The 22,849-nt window shown below is 43.5% G+C and overlaps 2 protein-coding genes across 5 annotated transcripts in view; both read right to left on the minus strand.

Annotated features, from left to right (window-relative positions):
• espn (espin) overlaps positions 1 to 22,849 on the minus strand; it is a 175,092-nt gene that overhangs the window by 12,450 nt on the left and 139,793 nt on the right. Inside the window, exon 13 of one of the 4 annotated variants that reach the window (XM_072586222.1) lies at positions 433 to 1,661. The exons of the other annotated variants lie outside the window; for them this stretch is intronic. Coding sequence (XP_072442323.1) covers positions 1,617 to 1,661 — 45 coding nt within the window. The 3' untranslated portion in view covers positions 433 to 1,616. Of the gene's footprint in view, positions 1 to 432; positions 1,662 to 22,849 lie in introns of those variants that run through there. 4 annotated transcript variants of the gene reach the window in all.
• On the minus strand, positions 5,927 to 7,791 carry LOC140486881 (espin-like protein). Its single transcript, XM_072585916.1, has one exon. The coding sequence runs from the start codon at positions 7,789 to 7,791 to the stop codon at positions 6,067 to 6,069; it is 1,725 nt and encodes a 574-aa protein (XP_072442017.1). The 3' UTR covers positions 5,927 to 6,066.

The following is a 22,849-nucleotide window of genomic DNA, read 5'->3' on the forward strand; positions in this document are numbered from 1 at the left end:
AAACTATATAAGGGAACATTGTGAGGCACTGAAGATTGTACAAAGGATTGGATCAAACTACGTCTCCAAACTTTATTTTCCTTCATCATTAAATATATTAAGTTACGTAATGCAATTCCACCAAATTCATTGTATTCTTTCCAAGAGTCTGGTTTACCTGAAAACTAAGACAATACATTGTTTCAAATGCCCTCAGTAATATCGAACAGTGTAATGAATGAGATAATTCTGAAAGATGAGAACTTGATGAATACTCCTCCTGTTGAGTACCAAATGGTTCAAGCTAGCACTCCAGCACTCGGACTTGCAGTGTCCCGACTCCAATCTGATGGCTTAATTTACAGAAGCCAGTAAGAAAAGCTGTATTTCAATAATTAATGATTCCCCTGGGAATTGTCGCAATGTAAAAAAAACACAAGTGACGACCATGAGTAGCTTGGCAAAGGCCACTAGATTAGCAGTACTTTATTTCAAGATACAAGTTACACACCATTGTTACATCAAAAAAAAGTGACAGCAAACTCGCTACAAGACATCATGAATAACTGCTTCTTCATACAATTTCAGTAAGATGTTTTCTCTATGCTGCTACATAACCAGAATCATAGTTGTTAATCAGATGAAAATTCTCTTTTCCTGAATAGATACATTTTAGCTAAACTGTATAACACACCTGACCCACACTACTGTTCTCTCTTTTATGTAATGTCTTAATTATAAATAGATATTCTCATGTTTCACAAGTTTACTTAAGTTAGTTTCAAAGATCAAATTCAATTGTAGCAAGAAGGGTGCTCCACAGCAGATTACTTGAAGCGTTAGTGCATGAGCAGTTTTTATTCCTTAGACAAAAACAGAGAACACTGGTCAAACTCAGGAGATCTGGCAGTATCTGTGGAGAAAGAAAAATAAATGCAGTTAATGTTTCAAGTCCACTGACTCTTCCATCCCAAAGAAGGGTCATATCAGACTGGAAACATTGACTCTGCTTTTCTCTCTCTACAGATGCTGTCAGACCTGCTGAGTTTCACCAGCACTCTGTTTGTATCTCACTTTTCCAGCATCCCCAAATTTGCTTTTATTATTAATTCAATGCCAACCGTGGTCCAATGCTATTACTCTCAACTCACAAATTTTGAAAGTTCAAATCTCCAGGGACTTTTAAATAGATCCTGGCCAATATTTGCCCCTCAAGCAACATCGTCCAATTTGGATTCCAGTTTATCTACCAGCACATTTGTTGTATTAAAGTTCCCCAAGTTCTGTTAGTCTGATAGGTTTTGAATATTTCAAAGAATTAATGATAATTTTGATTTCTAAATGAATGAATCTCAATTCTTTTGCTAATCTCACTTACACACAATACAAACAAGAATGGATAAGAAGTTCAGCAGTAGAGACAAAAGAATGAACACATTGTCCTATTACATCTACATCTTTGTAATGACAGAGATAGTGAGATAGGCTGTAGTTATGGTCTAATATGTCGAACTCATGGTTAAGATCGAGAAGTCCATAAAATATTCCTAGGGAGAAAATAATCATTCACAGTTGTCCTGGAGGCTCCTACATGGAGCTCCATATTATGGCACCAGGAGTCAATGGAGGAACACCACCTAAAAGAAGCTACGACAAGTCCGAGTCGATAAGTGTCGGGAGACCTATTGAGAAAAGAAATTGTTGGATTAGGGATTACCAATTTGTTTCTCCAGATAGAGTGAGATGTAGTCTAAGTGCCATTTATCTTCATGATTTACATTGCTGAGCGGTCCAGCTCAATGAAAACCATTGAAAGTGATTTATGTGTCCAATCTTGCCTGGCATGCTTTCTGGTCATAGAAGCACATTATTCAGCATGGCTTTTCTTGTCATTTCCCAACAAAAAAAAACCCATTGAATTGGGCAGGATTTGAACCTGAGCTGTTTGGATACAATTTTCTCTCTGAAGGTCTCAACAAGAAAAGAAAATAGATGTTTACTCTGATTCTCTCCACTCCAAGTTCTTTGCAGTTGAAAGTTTTGCTTTGCATGGTTTGTTTCTTTCCACATTTCTTCCAGTAAAAACAGACTTGCTGCAAAAATACTCATTCCTTTCCTACAAACAGCTCACCCCAGACAACTCCAGCTCAAGATGTCCATTCTGCTAACCTCTCCATTAAACTTTCCCATGCTCCTTCCATGACCAGCCTTTGCTGAAGATAGTCCCTTTCCTTCTATATCCCAAAACTGAAGGGAATGTTCTTAGGAGCACTGTTCTGCAAGCAATTATACAACAAAGCAATTCTCTGTTCTGGCCCACTGTACAGGCCACATGCCCTCGCTCAACTTATGGGGTCAAACCTTTAGCATCATCAAGGTTGGCAGCCTGCAGCAGGAATGTGTACTCCACTTGGAAAAACCTAAGGAACCCTTCCTGCACAAAGCAAGCAATAAATAACTTGTTCTTCAGATCCTGGGCATGTCATGGAAGTATTCAAATAATGATAAACAATTCTCTCCAGGATCAGGTAGAATATTCTGCAGCTTTTCCAAATGTCTTGATGCCATTGTATTGGGTGACAATTATGTGAGTCCTCACAAGGACATCATAGATATGATCTCCCTGGTAGAGTGAGAACTGTCCCAGAAATACTAATGTGTCACTTGAGTAGAATGTATGGGTGAGGCTGATGGACTGGCAATCAGGCAAAATCAGTTCACCACAAATGCCACTTGGAATCATCCAATCTGCTCCTTCACCAGCTTCTCAATGTTGGGTCCCAAGAAGCAATGGTTCACAAAAGAAACAGGACAGTGTTGCAACTAAGCCAATTATTTAAGAAAACCTTTAGGGCACAGCAGTGGTAATAAAATTTGCCTGGGTTAGGGAAAGGGAGAAATTCACATCAATGTCAATCCTGAAGACCCTAGTGAAAGGAATGTAAGTAGGAACATTGGAATCTAACAGGTTCAAATCAATTCATGATTGTTCAGTCAAGCTGAGGGACGTCCTGGCTTGAAGAATGGCCATCTGGGTGAAAACAGCCAGGACTTACCCAACACGACAATGGATCCATTCAACAATAGTCAAGATGATCTTTTTACTATTCAGAGTGCTCTGAAACCTTGATACATTAACTTGCAACCAAAGATATGTAGGAAAAGGAGCAAGAGTAAGATATATCACTCTTCAAGCCCACCTCAAAATGATCATGGCTGATCCTTTTCCTCAACTTTTCCCATCTTTATCCCAATAGTCAAAGTTATAACATAATATAGATTGTTTTTGAAGGTTCAAAAGTGATCTTTATTAGGATGTTGACAAAGACTTAGATTGCTACTTAGGCTTAGGGTGTCACGGTGGCTCAGTGGTTAGCACTGCTGCCTCACAGCGCTAAGGACCTGGGTTTGATTCCTGCCTTGTGTGAATGTCTGTGTGGAGTTTGCACATTCTCGCTGTGTCTGCGTGGGTTTCCTCTAGGTGCTCTGGTTTCCTCTCACAATCCAAAGATGAGCAGGTTAGGTGAATTGGCCATGCTAAATTCCCTGTAGAGTTCATGGATGAGTAGGTTAGGTGCATTAGTCAGGGGTAAATGTAGGTTTGGTTGGGGTTCTCTTCGGAGGGTCGATATGGTCTTGTTGGGCTGAAGGACCTGTTTCCACGTTGTTGGGATTCTGAAATGCGTCAGACTGAAACAAAACTGTGCCAAGTACAAATGCAGATTTGGCTGCATCTTCAACAAAAGGTGACTCGATTACAAAAAGAATGCAAAAAAGGTGATCCATAAGACAGGTGCTGAACACAACACTAGACAGTTCCATTCCATTTCTCTCTTAAACAAGATTTCTCACTTAATTCAAACATACTTTATTAATCTTCAACATGGTAGAGAAAGGGCCATTCATTGTAGTGGTGAAACATGCAGTAAAAATCTGAGATTGGGCCCTTACACAATGGTCCCTTAGTTTTATTATAAGTACAACATGAATAGCTCCTTTTTCTCTTTTTTATTACATTTTCCTAAAATTTCTCTCTCCGCATTTCTTTTTCAGAGGGTGCAGGCTTGGGGGAAAATTGCCATCTTGTAACTTGCCCAAGTGGCTCTCATGTGAAAATGGATGAGAAGTTTTGGCAGTCCCCAAAGTAAATCCCTACAAGAATAACCCTACTCTCTCACACCCCTGTGCAATTGGGAGGGACTATTTGCTCTTTTAACAATTAGTTTCACATTCACAATAGTTCTTTATTCCTTTGTTAACCCTAATCTCAGCATTCATCGACAAGGCATATTCACTTATCATGGACACAATGTAAAGTCAACCAGGATAGAAGAATGCACCATCAACAGGTTTTTAGTTTGAATGGAGGGAACTTACTCTTTCTGCTCAACAGAAGGTCAGCTCTCTGCCTCGAAACCCTTTCTCATACATATGATGAAATTCATTAGTATATGGTCAGTAGACAATGTCAGAAACATAAATACCTTCTGTCAAGTAAGAGGTAAAATAAACTTGTAAAATGGGTTGCTATTTGAAAAGAATAATTAAGTCAGTGCTCGTAGGAATTCAGAATCATACCATCAGATCATCAGTGCAGGTAGACATTTACTGTCATCATTCCAGATGGAAGTTTCTGCTTTGCAATATCATGTGGCAGAAATCTCAGCAAATTGCAGTTAATTCTTCATGTCATAACGTCTTACATTGCTGGAACTTCAAAGTTAGCAACTAATAACATAAGAAAACAAAACTACCTTTTATCTATTGAATACTGAGAACAATAGTTATCCATTAAAACCACAGCTATCTTTTCACACAGAATCATGGCTCTATATCAGGAGTACCAGTTACCTACAATGGGAGGATGGGTGCAATTGCTACTTCATTCCCTTCATATGAGAATTTTTCAACAGATGACAACCTAATATTCAGAGGCCAGAGTTAGAGCCTGCATTCTCGAGCACCTTTTGGAGTGTAACACCATTCTTACATATTTTGGTTAGAAATATACAACATACTATAATTAGATTAGATTCCCCAAAGTATGGAAACAGGCCGTTCGGTCCAAGAAGTCCACACTGACTCTCCGAAGAATAACCCACCCAGACTCCTTCCCCTACCCTATATTTACACCTTGCACTTTATTGCAAAACATAGTAATCTTGCACTTTACAGCAAAAAACAATTAATTTTACTCCAGAATGTGACAAGAACAAATAACTGGACAACTTAGTTTGGGACCCTTTGGTAGTTCAACCCAGCTGTAAGTTTGTAACAAAAGCAGATTGAAAAGAGAAGCCAGACTCACAGCTTGGCACTTCACTGCCATATTATTGAGCAAGAAGGAAATATAGTTGGGATAATGATAGATTAGAAGTCCTGAAGATAAAGGAAACGGCACCAAGTCAAGCACAAAACATATATGCACGAACCTTTGAGACTCAAACTGGGTTTCTCTTAAACACAGTTAACGGGCGCTTCCCACAACTTGTCCCCACTCCAGGAAAGCCTCCCATTTCGAGATTTGAAAATGGTCAAATTCTCACAGTGAGGAAAGATTGAGTGGGGAGGAGACTTGGACAAAAGGTAGGAGACCAGTGAGAGCATGGCAGGGGAAGCAGGCAGAGCTCCATGTGACTATTGCTGTTTCAGAGCTAGTGATCTCAGACTTTCAACGCTCAACCCCACCTGGGGAAGCCCTGCAGGAAAATGATGAGATGTTTTACTCACTTAGCTCTGGTTTCTTAACTCACCAGCAAAAGACACATTCCAACTGGTGCCAGTGATTGGAGATAAACTCTCAATATTATTTTATACGAAGGATAAATTAAATACACTTTGCAATAGATACAATATTTCTTACTTGTTATTCCTAAGCAAACTGTTGATGGACACCAAATAAATTAATATTTGAAAACGTCATGTTGCAAAGTATTGGATCCTTCAGTTCAGTCTTGCCAAGTGAAAACTCAATTCAAACAGATCATGTCTCAGTTAACTATAATACCATTACATCTCATTGTTCTCTTAAAAAGTAGTCACCTCCTACAAGTATTAGCTTCCTAATCTAAAAACATTGGTGTCAGTTTAAATAACAAATAACTCTGCTTCTTTCTCCTTCCAGAATGAAAAGCTTCGATCAATATATCGGCATATTTCTTCATTGCAGAATTCTCCAAGTTCAGAGATGAGTTGAATCGATTCCTTTCTAACTTTGCTTTTCTGCATCTGCTCATCGACTGCATTGTCACTGACTGAGAAACTGTTTGTGGCACTCACAAATGACTCCTGTCGAGATAATTCTGCAGGTTCTGTCTCTGACTGCTGTTGCTGGGTTGTTGCCTTGTATTGGTGAATGTCAACTGCATCAACCCTGTCTCCAAAGAACTCCTGCTTAACGTCTTCAAATCCATCAGCCCAATCCCGTTTTCCAGACTCAATCTCTTCCATGACGACTTTGTGAAAATTTCTTATCAGTTCCCAATTGTGGCTTCCTAGGCGGTCAAACATCTCATAGCAAAGGATGTGTCGGAATTTCCTCTCGGAGCGAGTCATGTTCATTTCCAACAATTGGAAGTACCCGAGCATGAACAGGTCAAGGCTTAAGCTATTGTAATCAACAGAAGCACCATTAACATGAGGGAGAAACTGCTCAGGCCAGTATATCTTGTAATGTTGACTTAGTCGCTTTATTTGGCGGGTTGGGACTTGAGATATAATTGTCCTCCAATGGCCAATTAGTTTGCCAACAACTTGCCTCTGTTTCATGAAGTAGAGAAGGCGATCATCATCGCTTCTTCCTCTGATGATCTCAGACTGTAATTCTGACGTATTGTACAGCAGTCCATCATGGTATTGAATGTCTTTGAAATCCTCAGCCATAGCATCTGAAATACTTGGTGCCATTTGGTATTGCCTGAATGATTCAGTGAAAGTCCATTTTCTCCAGTGTTCAAGGAAGAGGTACACAATCCGTTCCTTCCTCATGTCTATATATTGTTGGACACAGCTGAGGTCTGTCTGGACTGGGAGGCTTCTGGTCATGAGATCTGGACTAAATAAAGTCTCATTGTCTAGATTTAAATATTGGTCTACATCATTTTTGCTTCTGTCTGTTGAACTAGAAAACAGCAAAGATGCATGGGCTGGTACAATTAATGGCTCTTCCACCATCAACGGCTTATGGTTACTTTGCATTCTATACTCAGAACTTGGAATTTCATTGATAGCAAAATTATGAGGTTCTTCCAAAATAGTATTTGCACTAGGAGGTACAACGGGTAAAGATCTCTTCCTTTTATAAACTCTATGTTGCATATCATCTGACATTTTTGATTGCAGTTGTAACTCATAATTCGCTTTTATGGTTTTGACTGACACACCGCATTGCAAGATTTCTTTCTGGACGTCCTCTCTTGTTGAACTGAATGATTGAGACCGTCCAATGTTCATATTTGTCTCCTTAGCTGGAGAAACCTTCACGGCATCAGTCACGTGTATCCTGTATTGGTCATGGGAAGGCACTGTGTCTGGAATGTCTATCTCCTTGCCACCTAAAGTGGCTAGAAGGATCGCCATGCTCTTCAGTAAGGTCGATATCTTGTTACACCAAGCTGGCAGGTCATCTGCCTGTCCACGTACCTGTTTTGGGTTCACAGTAAAATGCTCAGGAGATAATGCAGCAGACACAGGCAGGAGTTGCTGAAGCTCAAGCTCTAGCTGCTCAAGCTCCGTCTCCACCTTCTGCACTTTATGCATGACTTGAAGGTTTTCAATTTGCTTTTCTATACGGATGATATCTTCTTCTGTCATAAGTTCTCCAAATGGTCCCAGAATAGCATTGTGTGCATGGGAGTATCTCCACCCTTCAGGTTGGCTACAGTTACTGTTGTGAAACTGCCTCAGGAGAAAGCACAGGGCAAAAAATATCTCTCTGAACAAATAAAAGACCCAATTTTTCCCTCCTTTCTACATCTTTTTCAGTCCTTCACAGGCTTGTGGTGCAATGGAGTTTATACATTACAAATCTGTTGTTTGTTTCCATGTTTAGAGGTGCATTGTATAATTTAAGTTAACCTTGCAGTCAAATAAATTTAACTTTCTGTTAGCTACGGTTCAATTAATCATTCTTTGTTCCAATTGATTATTCATTACTTGCAATGCAATCAAAGACATTTTATGTTCTTTTGGATAATGCCCTAGCAGAAGGAACACTCATCGATAACAATCAATGATGAAAAAGGAGTATATCATTTGCCAATAAAAACATTAATTGCACCACTCACCACACAAATATATTTAAAGTTGCAGTACCCTTTGTACTTCTATATAGATGAACAAGCACATTGCAATTTTCTCCTGAAATACCAGGCAATTAAAATTTGGTACAGGTACTGCAAACAATTTGCATCATGAGTTCAGTTGGAATCCCTACAGTGTGGAAGCAAGCCATTCAGCCCCTCAAGTCTACACCACTCCTTCGAAGAGCATCCCACCCTCTCCCTGTAACTCTATTTTCCAAGGCTAGTCCATCTAATCTGCACATTTTTGGACTCTGGGAGGAAACCAGAGCACCCGGTGGGGACTCACATAGACAGTCACCCAAGGCTAGAATCAAACCTGGGCTCCTGTGAGGCAGAAGTGCTAACCACTGAACTACTGTGCTGACACAGTTCATGCTGTGCTGATGGCCAATGCACTCAGGGATTGCTACCATGCACTACATAAAACAATTCCAGACATAAGGGGCACATTCTAACTTTGGACCCATTTCAAATCAATACTATTTGGCACTTTGAGCTTTAGGGCTTTGAGTTGCACTGGCCAATAACATGGCAGCTAGTTATTCATTACTACTCCCAGTCACAGGGATCACAAAAATCTTCCGACAGAAAACTGCATTACTTAACAACCCAAGAGAAAATATGAAACTCATTTATCACAAGACAGTGTAACATATGTTCAGATTACTAACAGATTAAAGTGTGGAGGCAGTAACATATCCACTGGATGCAATAAAGCAAAGTAAACTCGAATTCTGGAAGGAACAGTCTCCATATCCTCAAGTTGACCATTCCTATATCCAATCACTTATTTTGTCAAGAATGTGCAACAAGAGTTTTAGAACTGCCTGCTTGTCAAAGAATTCAAGTGTTTTTAATAATGTCTTGCAGAGTTTTAGGATTGCTTCTTAATCAACAATGGAAACATACTATAGCAAAATGTGATGTTCTTTTATTTTCCTGAATCAAGGGAAACCAGAAAATGAAACAATGGACAAAGAACCCACTCAACCTCCATTAAACTTGGAGATGCTGCTATGCTACTTCTCTTGGAAAGCCCTAGTTGTGTTGGAGCTAGGTGGAAGACAACTAATTATCTGTGTTTCTGCTCTATTTTCCTAAACTGTGCTCTCAGGGAATGCTCTGATGAAAGGTGAAATCAGAAATGTTAACTTGGTTTCACTTCACAGACGCTGACTGACCTGTTGAGATTTTCACACTTTTTTTTGCTTCTCAAGAAACTAGATATTTCCAGAGGTCAAAGGAAATTCATGTTTCTGCCTTCTTAAGCTTTAAAACTAAACCTTAGCACGCAGACCCACTGTTACAGAGGCCCTAACTAAGACTAATAATGGAGCCTCACATTATAAGGTAGAAACAGATCCACATATAAGCTCACTCTTTCCCACTGCAGCCCAATGGTCAAGGAATCATTTTTCTGATTAATTTGTACTCCTGTTTTCTAAATCACATGTAGTCAGTATCAACAATGCATAGCCTCACCGGCATCTGGTTTCATGGGATTTGCCTAGGCTTCACGATGATGGAAGAAATAAGTAACAAGCCAAATGCTAGCAAACTTAATAGTACCAATGTAAAATGGATACTGCAGCTTTACATCAGTAACACTCCAAACACCATCAAACCCTCAAATACATGCAATGCAAACACACACACACACAATTTGATTTTAATAACTATCGACACAAATGTTGCCCAAATGTTGCACACTTGGATCAGAAAAGAAATTGTGAAGTGAACAATGGGCAACGGAACCTGCAGTTCCCCCACCCACATTCCAACGTCCCAATGGGACCCTGTGCAAATTGTCCCCAATTATATGGTTTGCTTAATCATAAGGATCGTCTGTGAGTTTGCAGGAAGGATAGTGTAGATTCTCCGATGCAGTAATAGGCAATTTTGGAGAAAACTCATGCAGGTATTGGAAAATATATTATCCTTAATCTTTTCTTTGTTAATGTCATTATAAAAGTAGAGGGGAAATTAACTTCGACAAAACCTCTCTGCAACTAGAGTTGGTCACTCTGCTTACTTAACAAATTCCAGCAGGGTGATGTCCCTGTATAAAAACTACCTCCAGTTTGGATGTTTCTTATTGCTTTAGTGTGACCATCAATAAATCATAAACTTGGGTACATTTAACAAAGACAGCTCCCCAGACCAGGCCTCATCAACTGGATGCATGTTACAGACTCGCGCACCATTTTCTGTTGAATTAACAGTCAAAAGCTGGGTACCAACAATTTCACAGTATGCACACCACTCTGGAAGGCTGCGCACTGACAGCCAAATTATAAACATTTACCAATAATAAAAATATTAATAAAAAGGCCTCTGAGGAGTTTTGAATTACAGCTGCAAATGCAAACGGCAATTCAGACATAGGGATCTACAAACCCTTCCAAGGTGCATTGCATATAAAAAGCCTTGAAGTTAGCAAATATATTTATGTTGCACCAAATGACAAAGGTATAAAAATATAGCTCCTGATGGATTTCTTTTAAAAAATCAATAACCTTCAAGTAACAGTCCTGTTATGACATGGGCTGCTTTTAGCACAGTCATCCAATCTCACGTACTCCTAGGCCCATGATCACATTATATGGGTTGCAAGTCAGTACAGTTCACCTATTCTGCCCTTCACTCTTATTACCAGTTATTCTGCTTTTCTTCTCTCCTGTCCTGGCCTCTCCTTGCTATACCCCTTCCATATCCCTTTCTCTCTCTGGGCTCCATTTGCACTCAGGTGCTCACCTCTCCCTTACCTGCTCTCTCAACTTTGTCTTCAGCATAAATACCACCTTTTCCTAGCTTAGAATTGTAGAATTCCTACAGTGTGGAAGCAGGCCATTCAGCCCATTAAGTCCACATCATTCCTCCGAAGAGCATCCCACCCAGATGCACCCCATCACCCTGCATTGCTCATGGTTAACCCTAGCCTGCACATCCCTCGATACTGTGGGAAATTTAGCGTGGCCAATCCACCTTAACTGCCCATCTTCAGACTGTGGGAGCACCTGGAAGAAACCCTCACAGACACGGGGAGAATGTGCAAACTCACACAGGCAGTGGCCCAAGGGTGGAATCAAACCTGGGTATCTGGCGCTGTGAGGCAGCAGTGCCAACCATGGAGAAACTAACAGTTCTGATGAAAGGTCATTGGACTCAAAACACTAAGTCAGCTTTCCTCCCACAGATGTTGCCTGACCTCTTTGTTTCAGGTATCCAGAGCTTATACTAAATTTTCTAACCATCATATTTATCCATTTAATGTATTAAATGCAATCACTTGAATGATTGGAGTATTTCTGCCTGGAATCAGATTGGAATAATTGGAATATCTGCAGTATTTCCAATGTCAGTTTTCTTCCTATTATATTGAATTTTACCGCACAGAAACCTATTGTTTCAACTGGTCTATGCCTCTGTTTATATTTCAAAAGAGCTTCCCCCTCCCATTTTATCTCATTCCATTAGCATATCCTTTGATGTGGTTCTCTCTTATGTACCTATCTCAGGTAGAAGGTAAAGTCACCATAGTCTCATTTATTTGGATTCTCTTTAAATGCATCTGTGCCATTTGGCTCAGCAATTCCTTGCCATATTAAATTCTATATTCTAAATTCTCACTCAGGTTTCTCTAAAGTTCTTTGTTGAATTTACCATTGCCCATCTTAACATTTACAGTAATTAGCTTTGCATTCTCCCACAAAGTGAGCCACTCCTGCTGACTCAGAACATTAATCTCATCACATCACTGGACCTTTGAAGCCCCAGGGGAATCCTGCTATCCTCTTTATATTTTTAAAATTTATTGTTTGATGGGATGTGGACATCTCAAGCAAGGCCAGCATTTATTGCTCATCCATAGCAGCCCTTCAGACAGTGGTAATGAGCCACCTTCTTGAACCACTGCAGTCTGTGGGAGTATGGGCATCCACAGTATTTTTAAGGAAGGCGTTTGACCCAGCAATGCTAAAGGAACAATGAGATACTTCCAAGTCATCATGGTGCATGCCTCAGTGGGGAACCTGTACGTGACAGTGGATCCAGGTGTTTTCTACACCTTTGCCCTTCAAGGTGGTAGAGGTCACAGTTTTGGAACACGCTGAATTACTGTAGTGCATCTTACAAATGGTAGACACTGCTGCCCCTGTGCAACCATGGTGAAGGGAGTGAATGCTGAAGTTGCCAATCAAGCAGGCTGCTTTGTCCTGAATAGTGCTGAGCTCCTTGAGTGATATTGGAGCTGCATTCACCCGTGCAAGTGAAGAGTATTCCATCACACTCACATCTAGGCAAAAGTGAGGACTGCAGATGCTGGAGATCAGAGTTTTTTTTCCTGATGAAGGGCTTCTGCCTGAAACACTGATTTTCATGCTCCTCGGATGCTGCCTGATCTGCTGTGCTTTTCCAGCACCACTCTAATCTTGACACTGTTTATCCTAGTGAGCTGCTTCACAAAACCTCCATTAGATTAGGGCGGCACAGTGGCTCAGTGGTTAGCACTGCTACTTCACAGCTCCAGAGACCCAGGTTTAATTCCCGCCTCAGGCAACTGTCTATGTGGAGTTTACACATTCTCCCCGTGTCTGCGTGGGTTTCCTCTGGGTGCTCCAGCTTCCTCCCACAGTCCAAAGATGTGCAGGTTAGGTGAATTGGCCATGCTAAATTGCCCGTAGTGTTAGGTGAAGGGGTAAACGTAGGGGACTGTGTCTGGGTGGGTTGCTCTTCGGAGGGTCGGTGTGGACCCTGTTTCCACACTGTAAGAAATCTAATCTAATCTAATTTCGTAGATCATCCCTTAGACTTCTCAACCCAAGAAAAGAGTCCCAGCCTTTTTGATCATTCCCAATGGTGAGATTATCTCAATATTATTTTGCATAATCCAATCTTAACTGGTTGGAAATGCAATGGCACAACAATCAGCAGTGATCCAGAAATATCCAATCAGCTGCTGAGGAAAATTCTTTGACCTCCTGGATCGCATCTTTTCAGAATACCAACACTCCTATCCCATCGCTTCATTACACGATTATTATTCAGTCATACAGATTACCTCTGTAACCTACTTCAGCTCTACCCTTGTACACTCAGCTTTTCCATCAGTGGGCTACGAAACATTACCTCCCTCTTCTCCTGCTGTTCAGGGATGAGCCATTGTATCATCCATGGCCCTGATTTCACTCTGAACCCTGGATCCTGCCACATATCTTCCCATGTTAGAGACAAAAAAAACTGCAGATGCTGGAATCAAAAGTAGACAGGCAGGAGGCTGGAAGAACACAGCAAGCCAGGCAGCATCGGGAGGTGGAGAAATCAATGTTTCAGGTGTAACAGGTTTGCTATGTTCTTCCAATCTCCTGCCTGTCTACATACATTCCCACAACAAGTTGCACTTACGTAACATTTATCAAGAGATAAAATGTGCCAAATCGCTTCACAAGATCATTAGTGAGCAGGAATTGACACTAGGCCACATAAGGAGATATTAAGGCAGGCAACCAAAAGCTTGATCAAAAAGAAACTACCTCTGACATCTGTCCTATATCTATCACCCTTCAATTTAAAGCTATGCCCCCTCGTGCTCACTGTCACCATATTTGGAAAAAGGCTCTACCTGTCCACCCTATTTAACCCTCTGATTATCTTATATGTCACTATTAAGTCACCTCTCAACCTTCTTCTCTCCAATGAAAACAGCCTCAAGTCCCTCAGCCTTTCCTCGTAAGACCTTCCCTCCATACCGGGCAATATCCGAGTAAATCTCCTCTGCACCCTTTCCAAAGCTTCCACATCCTTCGTATAATGCGGTGACCAGAACTGTACACAATACTCCCAGTGAAGCTGCACCAGAGTTTTGTACAGCTGTAGCATAACCTCATGGTTCCGGAACTCAATCCCTCTATTAATAAAAGCTAAAACACTGTATGCCTTCTTAACAACCCTGTCAACCTGGATGGCAACTTTCAAGGATCTGTGTACCTGGACACCGAGATCTCTCTGCTCATCTAACTACCAAGAATCTTACCATTAGCACAGTACTTTGCATTCTGGTTACTCTGACCAAAGTGAATCACCTCACACTTGTCCGCATTAAACTCCATTTGCCACCTCTCAGCCCAGTTCTGCAGCTTATCTATGTCTCTCTGTAACCTACAACATCCTTCGTCACTATCCACAACTCCACCGACTTTAGTGTCGTCTGCAAATTTACTAACCCACCCTTCTACGCCCTCATCCAGGTCGTTTATAAACATGGCGAACAGCAGTGGACCCAACACCGACGCTGTAGTGTAAAATATAGTGGGATCACCAAGATGGCTCAACTGACCTTATGAAAGCCAGTCACATACAGACCAGACATTAACACTGACCTGTGCTACATTAGTTGCTCTATATTATAGCAGTGGCAGTAAGCACTCTACATTAGCTTCTGTACATCTGACATGTTGTTTGCACCTTACTACTTTCCAACAATCCCTTCTAGAATGTGAGCAGGGCCGATCGCAGTGTCTGCTGCAAAAGTATGAAATGCTGATAGCATTCACTGTGACAGTATTAGATTAGATTCCCTACAGTGTGGAAACAGGCCATTTGGCCCAACAAGTCCACAGTGGCCCTCCAGAAAGTAACCCAACCAGACCCATTCCCCTATCTACATTTACCCCTGACTAATGCACCTAACGCTATGGGCAATTTAGCATGGCCAATCCACCTAACATGCACATCTTCGGACTGTATAGGAGGAAACCCACGCAGACACGGGGAGAATGTGCAAGCTCCACAAAGACAGTCGCCCAAGGCAGGAATTGAACTCAGGTTTCTGGAGCTATGAGGGTGCAGGGCTAACTACTGAGCCACCATATAGGTGCACAAACAGAAAACCAGCACATTGAGCCAGTGATTACTGACTATTCTTCAGACTAAATGCTCATTTTCAGATGAGGGGAAGAGGTTTGATAGAAAAAAAATAATTAAACTAAGAAAATTGAAGCCAATAAACAAAATGGAATAAATGTACACAGTAACATTAAAGAGCGGAAGAAAAATTTTGTTTAAACTTCAATCTCTAATTTATTCACCAAGATAAATGACCACTTTAATTATTATATGATCTGGTTTGCGGCTGTTTCTCACAATATTCGCACTCCACATCACAGTAGGCCACTGAATACAGGTGCAAACTTGACAGTAACTTCAAACACTGCGTAACATCTTGTCAAAAAGTACCAAAAGGTTATCAAAGGCTAGGGCCATTTAAAGGTGCTACATGAATGCAAGTTGTTGTTGTACTGACTGAGCACCCTGTTTTTGTTTCTGTTGCCAGAGGATTTTTCCACGTAAACACACCCCAGGTGGTATTATTAATTTAACTAAGCAAAAACAACTGGCCCCATCACGGTGACCAAACGTGTGCTGGTGTTTACTGAGCACAGCTTTTAATTTGGCACCGATCTAAGTGAGTTCCCAAGGCTGTTGTTTTCAACCTGGATCAGTCTGTTTTCTCACACACTGTCTTGTTTATCTGAAATAGCCACCATCATCCAGAATTGCCTGCCCCTCAGGGTCGATCACATTTTTTTTTAGGTTCCTGAAGGGGCACTTAGCTTCCAAATGAAAGAGATCCTCTCTTTCTGTTCTGACAGAATTCCTTCTGGCAGTAACCTGGTCTTCAATCTGACTTCTCCATCTGTTGATCAAATCTATGCAGAATGTAGTAACGCTCATATTCAGTTCATGTGAGGTGGGGTGAACATGCAAGGATGCACAACATTGTTTCATCCAGAGGAAATCTGACCTCTTTCTGTCACAATGTGTGTTCACACTGTACAGTAAATGCAGCTGCTGCCAAGCTAAACATTTTTACCATTATACCAAGCAGTAGCAACCAATAAAGGCTAAGTTACAGTCTTTGCCCAGTGCAGCTCTAGAGTTCTAAACTCTTCAAAATAAGGACCCCTGCAAATATTGTTATGTTCTTTGGGAATACCTTGCAAATATTAACACACTCCCCAGGACCCCGGTCATTATTAACACATTCCCAGGGATTTCTGCTATGTCTAACACAAAGAACCTCACACAAAGGCTACTGCACACCCAGGAACCCCCTGCAAAAGTGAATACACTCACATAGACTCCTTACAAATGTTGTCAGATTTCAAATGACTCCCTGTAAATACTACAACAGGCCCCAGAGCCCACTGCAAATGCTAAAACATTCTTTGGGATACCATTAACATTATCACACTCTCCAGGGCACGCTGCCAATGTTAACATATTCCCAGAGACCCTTTGTATTAGTTTCCAAAAGACATCCATGCCTACCCAGCCATTGTATAAAACACTTGGTATCTGTGCAAATTCAGAGAAATAATCAACTATACATCAATAGAAACAAAGACTTTAAATCTGTTGACAGATGGACAGAAGATAAAAACAAGGACTGCAGATGCTGGAAACCAGATTCTGGATTAGTGGTGCAGGAAGAGCACAGCAGTTCAGGCAGCATCCAAGGAGCAGCGAAATCGACGTTTCGGGGAAAAGCCCTTCATCAGGAATAAAGATAGAGAGCCTGAAGCGTGGAGAGATAAACTAGAGTAGGGTGGGGGTGGGGAGAAAGTAGCATAGAGTACAATGGGTGGGTGGGGGAGGGGATGAAGGTGATAGGTCAGGGAGGAGAGAGTGGAGTGGATAGGTGGAAAAGGAGATAGTCAGGTAGGACAAGTCCGGACAAGTCACGGAGACAGTGCTGAGCTGGAAGTTTGGAACTAGGGTGAGGTGGGGTAAGGGGAAATGAGGAAACTGTTGAAGTCCACATTGATGCCCTGGAGTTGAAGTGTTCCGAGGCGGAAGGTGAGACATTCTTCTTTCAGGCGTCTGGTGGTGAGGGTGTGGCGGTGAAGGAGGCCCAGGACCTCCATGTCCTCGGCAGAGTGGGAGGTGGAATTGAAATGTTGGGCCACGGGGCGGTGTGGTTGATTGGTGCGGGTGTCCCGGAGATGTTCCCTAAAGCGCTCTGCTAGGAGGCGCCCAGTCTCCCCAATGTAGAGGAGACCGCATCGGGAGCAACGGATACAATAAATGATATTAGTGGATGTGCATGTGAAACTTTGATGGATGTGGAAGGCTCCTTTAGGGCCTTGGATAGAGGTGAGGGAGGAGGTGTGGGCGCAGGTTTTACAGTTCCTGCGGTGGTAGGGGAAGGTGCCAGAATGGGAGGGTGGGTCGTAGGGGGGCGTGGACCTGACCAGGTAGTCACGGAGGGAACAGTCTTTGCGGAAGGTGGAAAGGGGTGGGAAGGGAATTATATCCCTGGTGGTGGGGTCTTTTTGGAGGCGGCGGAAATGTCGGCGGATGATTTGGTTTATGCGAAGGTTGGTAGGTGGAAGGTGAGCACCAGGGGCGTTCTGTCCTTGTTACGGTTGGAGGGGTGGGGTCTGAGGGCTGAGGTGTGGGATGTGGATGAGATGCGTTGGAGGGCATCTTTAACCACGTGGGAAGGGAAATTGCGGTCTCTAAAGAAGGCCATCTGGTGTGTTCTGTGGTGGAACTGGTCCTCCTGGCGGAGGCGGAGGAATTGGGAATATGGGATGGCATTTTTGCAAGAGGTAGGGTGGGAAGAGGTGTAATCCAGGTAGCTGTGGGAGTCGGTGGGTTTGTAAAAAATGTCAGTGTCAAGTCGGTTGTCATTAATGGAGATGGAGAGTTCCAGGAAGGGGAGGGAGGTGTCAGAGTTGGCCCAGGTAAATTTAAGGTCAGGGTGGAATGTATTGGTGAAGTTGATGAATTGCTCAACCTCCTCGCGGGAGCATGAGGTGGCGCCAATGCAGTCATCAATGTAGCGGAGGAAGAGGTGGGGAGTGGTGCCGGTGTAATTACGGAAGATCGACTGTTCTACATAGCCAACAAAGAGACAGGCATAGCTGGGGCCTGTACGTGTACCCATGGTTACCCCTTTGGTCTGGAGGAAGCGAGAGGATTCAAAGGAGAAATTATTAAGGGTGAGGACCAGTTCGGCCAAACGAATGAGAGTGTCGGTGGAAGGGTACTGTTGGGGACGTCTGGAGAGGAAAAAACGGAGGGCTTGGAGGCCCTGGTCATGGCAGATGGAGGTGTAGAGGGATTGGATATCCATGGTGAAGATGAGGTGTTAGGTGCTGGGGAAACAGAAGTCTTGGAGGAGGTGGAGGGCGTGGGTGGTGTCTCGAAAGTATGTGGGGAGTTCCTGGACTAGGGGGGATAGGACAGTCTCGAGGTAGGTAGAGACGAGTTCAGTGGGGCAGGAGCATGCTGAGACAATGGGTCGACCAGGGTGGTCAGGCTTGTGGACTTTGGGAAGGAGGTAGAACTGGGCAGTGCGGGGTTCCCGGACTATGAGGTTGGAAGCTGTGGGTGAGAGACCTCCTGAGGTGATGAGGTTCTGTATGGTCTGGGAGATGATGGTTTGGTGATGGGGGGTGGGGTCATGGTCGAGGGGGCAGTAGGAAGAGGTGTCCTCGAGTTGGCGTTTGGCTTCAGCGGTGTAGAGGTCAGTGTGCCAGACTACCACTGCGCCCCCTTTATTGCCGGCTTGATGGTGAGGTTGGGATTGGAGCAGAGGGATTGGAGGACTGTGCGTTGTGAGGGTGAGAGGTTGGAGTGGGGTAGACAGGTTGAGGCAGTTAATGTCCCGGTGGCAGTTGGAAATGAAGAGGTCGAGGGCAGGTAATAGGACAACACGGGGTGTCCAAATGGATGCAGTGTGTTGGAGGTGGGTGAAGGGGTCGTCGGAAGGTGGGCGGGAATCCTGATTGTGAAAGTAAGCTCGGAGGCGACGGAAGAATTGTTCAACGTCACGGCGTGTATTAAATTTACACTGTGGGAGGAAACTGGAGCACCCAGAGGAAACCCACGCAGACATGGGGAGAATATGCAAATTCTACCTGAGTTGCCTGAGTCTGGAATTGAACCCGGGTCCCTGGCACTGTGAGACAGCAGTGCTAACCACTGAGCCACCATGCCACCCCTGTCCATTGTTTTTGCCTGTTCTTTTAAAAAGCTGCCCACTTCATTCCAATGTCTACTCTATCCATATAATGTGGCAAGTTCCTCATTTTTCAAGTACTTCTTCGATCTCCTTTGAAAGTTGCACTTGATTCTTCTTTCAATTGGTACATTGGAGATTACAATAACCCATTGTCTTTAAAATAATCTAATTTACCCCCAGCCTCTATTGGATTATTTATTGGTTACCTGAAATATATGCCCTTGGGGTACTGATCCACCTGTCAGGGGAGGTGGAATGGGTCTGGGTGGGTTACTTTTTGAAGGGTCAGTGTGGATTTGTTGGGCCAAAGGGCCTGTTTCCACACTGTTGAGATTTTATAATTCTATGATTCAGTGAAATCACTTAGTCACCATCAAATCCTGCCATATTAAAACTCCCCTCAATTTTCTCTGTTTCAAAAATACCAGCTCCTCTCATCTCTCCACATCACTGAAGTCACTCATTCCCTGTGCTTTTCTAGTGAAGAATCATTTCCTTCACCTTCTAGGCCTTCACTTTTCCTAATGTGTAACACTCAGAACTGGACTCACCCTTCGACGCTAACGGTCATTTTGAGTGCGAGCAGCAGCTGAGTTTAAACTAACCCAGAAGGCTACAGCTAAGGTAAGACAGTTTGTTTTAAAATTACTTACCGGTGCCGGGCAGCGGTGTTTTTTTTTCTCTTCACAGAAAGAGCGAGAGCAGCAGGGGGAAGTGACGAAGACCAGAGGGGCAGCCGAGACCCGGAAGCAGGTATCGCGTAAGCTTACCTGGGTAGGTTTTTTCCCTATAAAAGCGCGCAGGAGAAGAACCCGAGGCACTACAGAGGTAGTGCCTCCCACCCGCCCTCCTCCTCTAACCTAATAATAAGACCCGTTGTGGTCAGTAGGTAAGTGCTGCATTTTGCTTGTTCTATTCTTTCGACCTAGTTTGTTTTTAAAAAAGGTTACTTTTAGAGGGATGGCAGTGACGGCAGTGCAATGTTCCTCTTGCAACATGTTTGAGGTGAGGAATGCCAAGGACGTCCCTGCTGATTACACTTGTAGGAAGTGCACCCATCTCCAGCTCCTCCAAGACCGTGTTAGGGAACTGGAGCTGGAGTTGGATGAACTTAGGATCATTCGGGAGGCAGAGGGGGTCATAGATCGGATCTTTAGGGAATTAGTAACTCCAAAGGTTGCAGATTAATGGGTGACAGTGAGGGGGACTGGGAGGAAGCAGCCAGTGCAGGGACCCCCTGCGGCCGTTCCCCTCAAGAACAAGTATACCATTTTGGATACTTGTGGGGGGGACGACTTACCAGGGGTAAGTAATGGGGCTCAGGCCTCTGGCACAGAGCCTGTCCTCATTGCTCAGAAGGGAAGGGTGGAGAAGAGCAGAGCAATAGTAATTGGGGACTCAATAGTTCGGGGCACAGATAGGCGGTTTTGTGGGGGCAAGAGAGACTCACGTTTGGTATGTTGCCTCCCAGGTGCAAGGGTATGTGATGTCTCTGATTGTGTTTTCCGGGTCCTTAAGGGGGAGGGGGACCAGCCGAAGTCGTGGTCCACATTGGCACCAATGACATAGGTAGGAGGAGGGCTGAGGATGTTAGGCAGGCTCTCAGGGGAGCTAGGTTGGAAGCTGAGAGTTAGAACAAACAGAGTTGTTGTCTCTGGTTTGTTACCCGTGCCACGTGATAGAGAGTCGAGGAATAGGGAGAGAGAAGAGTTAAATGCGTGGCTACAGGGATGGTGCAGGAGGGAAGGTTTCCGGTATTTGGATAACTGGGGTTCTTTCTGGGGAGGGTGGGACCGCTATAAACAGGATGGTCTACACCTGAACCTGAGGGGCACCAGTATCCTTGGGGGGAGGTTTGCTAGTGCTCTTGGGGGGGGGTTAAACTAACTCTGCAGGGGCATGGGAACCTAGACTGTAGCTTTAGGGTGCAGGACCTGTAGTGTAGGGAGGTTAGGAACATGGCATCAATCTCAAAGGAGGGTGCCTGTAAACAGGAAAGTGGCTTGAAGTGTGTATACTTCAATGCAAGAAGTATACGAAATAAGGTAGGTGAACTTGCAGCGTGGGTTGGTACCTGGGATTTAGATGCTGTGGCTATTACGGAGACATGGGTAGAGCAGGGACAGGATTGGCTGTTGCAGGTTCCAGGGTTTAAATGTTTTAGTAGGGTCAGAGGTGGGGTAAAAGAGGGGGAGGTGTGGCATTGCTTGTCAAAGATAGTATTACAGCGGTGGAAAGGACGATGGATGAAGACTCGCCATCTGAGGTAGTTTGGGCTGAGGTTAGGAATAGGAAAGGTGAGGTCACCCTGTTAGGAGTCTTTTACAGGCCTCCTAATAGTCCTAGAAACATAGAAGAAAGGATTGCGAGGATGATTCAGGAGAAGAGTGAAAGTAATAGGGTGGTTGTTATGGGGGACTTTAACTTTCCTGATATTGATTGGGAAAGCTATAGCTCAAGTTCGTTAGATGGGTCGGTGTTTGTCCAATGTGGCAGGAGGGTTTCCTGACACAATATGTAGATAGGCCAACAAGAGGTGAGGCCATACTGGATTTGGTTCTGGGTAACGAACCAGGCCAGGTGTTAGAATTAGAGGTAGGTGAGCACTTTGGGGACAGTGACCACAATTCGGTGACTTTTACTTTAGTAATGGAGAAGGATAAGTGTGCACTGCAGGGTAAGAGTTATAGCTGGGGGCAGGGAAATTATGATGCGGTGAGGCATGACTTAGGATGCGTGGCTTGGAAAAGTAGGCTTCAAGGCAAGGGCGTAATTGATATGTGGAGCTTGTTCAAGGAGTACCTATTGAGTGTCCTTGATAAGTATGTACCTGTCAGGCAGGGAGGAAAGGGTCATGTGAGGGAGCTGTGGTTTAATAAGGAATTGGAATCCCTTGTTAAATGGAAGAGGGCGGCCTATGTAAAGATGAGGCGTGAAGGTTCAACTGGGGCGATTGAGAGTTATAAGGTAGCCAGGAAGGATCTGAAGAGAGAGCTAAGAGCAGCAAGGAGGGGACATGAAAGGTCCTTAGCTGGTAGGATTAGGGAAAACACTAAGGCTTTCTATAGGTATGTCAGGAATAAAAGAATGACTAGGGTAGGAATAGGTCCAGTCAAGGATAGTAGTGGGAAGTTGCGTGTGGAGGCTGAAGAGATTGGGAGACACTGAATGAATACTTTTCGTCAGTATTCACTCAGGAACGGGACATTGTTGCCGATGTGAATACTGAGTCACAATTAAGTAGAATGGATGGCTTTGAGGTATGTAGGGAAGAGGTGTTGGAAATTCTGGAAAGGGTGAAAATAGATAAGTCCCCTGGGCCTGATGGCATTTATCCTAGGATTCTCTGGGAAGCAAGGGAGGAGATTGCAGAGCCATTGGCCTTGATTTTTATGTCCTCGTTGTCTACAGGAATAGTGCCAGAACCCTGGACGCTAGCAAATGTGGTTCCCTTGTTCAAGAAGGGGAGTAGGGATCACTCTAGTAACTATAGGCCGGTGAGTCTCACTTCTGTTGTGGGCAAAGTCTTAGAGAGCAT

This window comes from Chiloscyllium punctatum, chromosome 16 (assembly GCF_047496795.1).
Source record: "Chiloscyllium punctatum isolate Juve2018m chromosome 16, sChiPun1.3, whole genome shotgun sequence".
In the NCBI taxonomy this organism is placed as follows: Eukaryota; Metazoa; Chordata; class Chondrichthyes; order Orectolobiformes; family Hemiscylliidae; genus Chiloscyllium; species Chiloscyllium punctatum.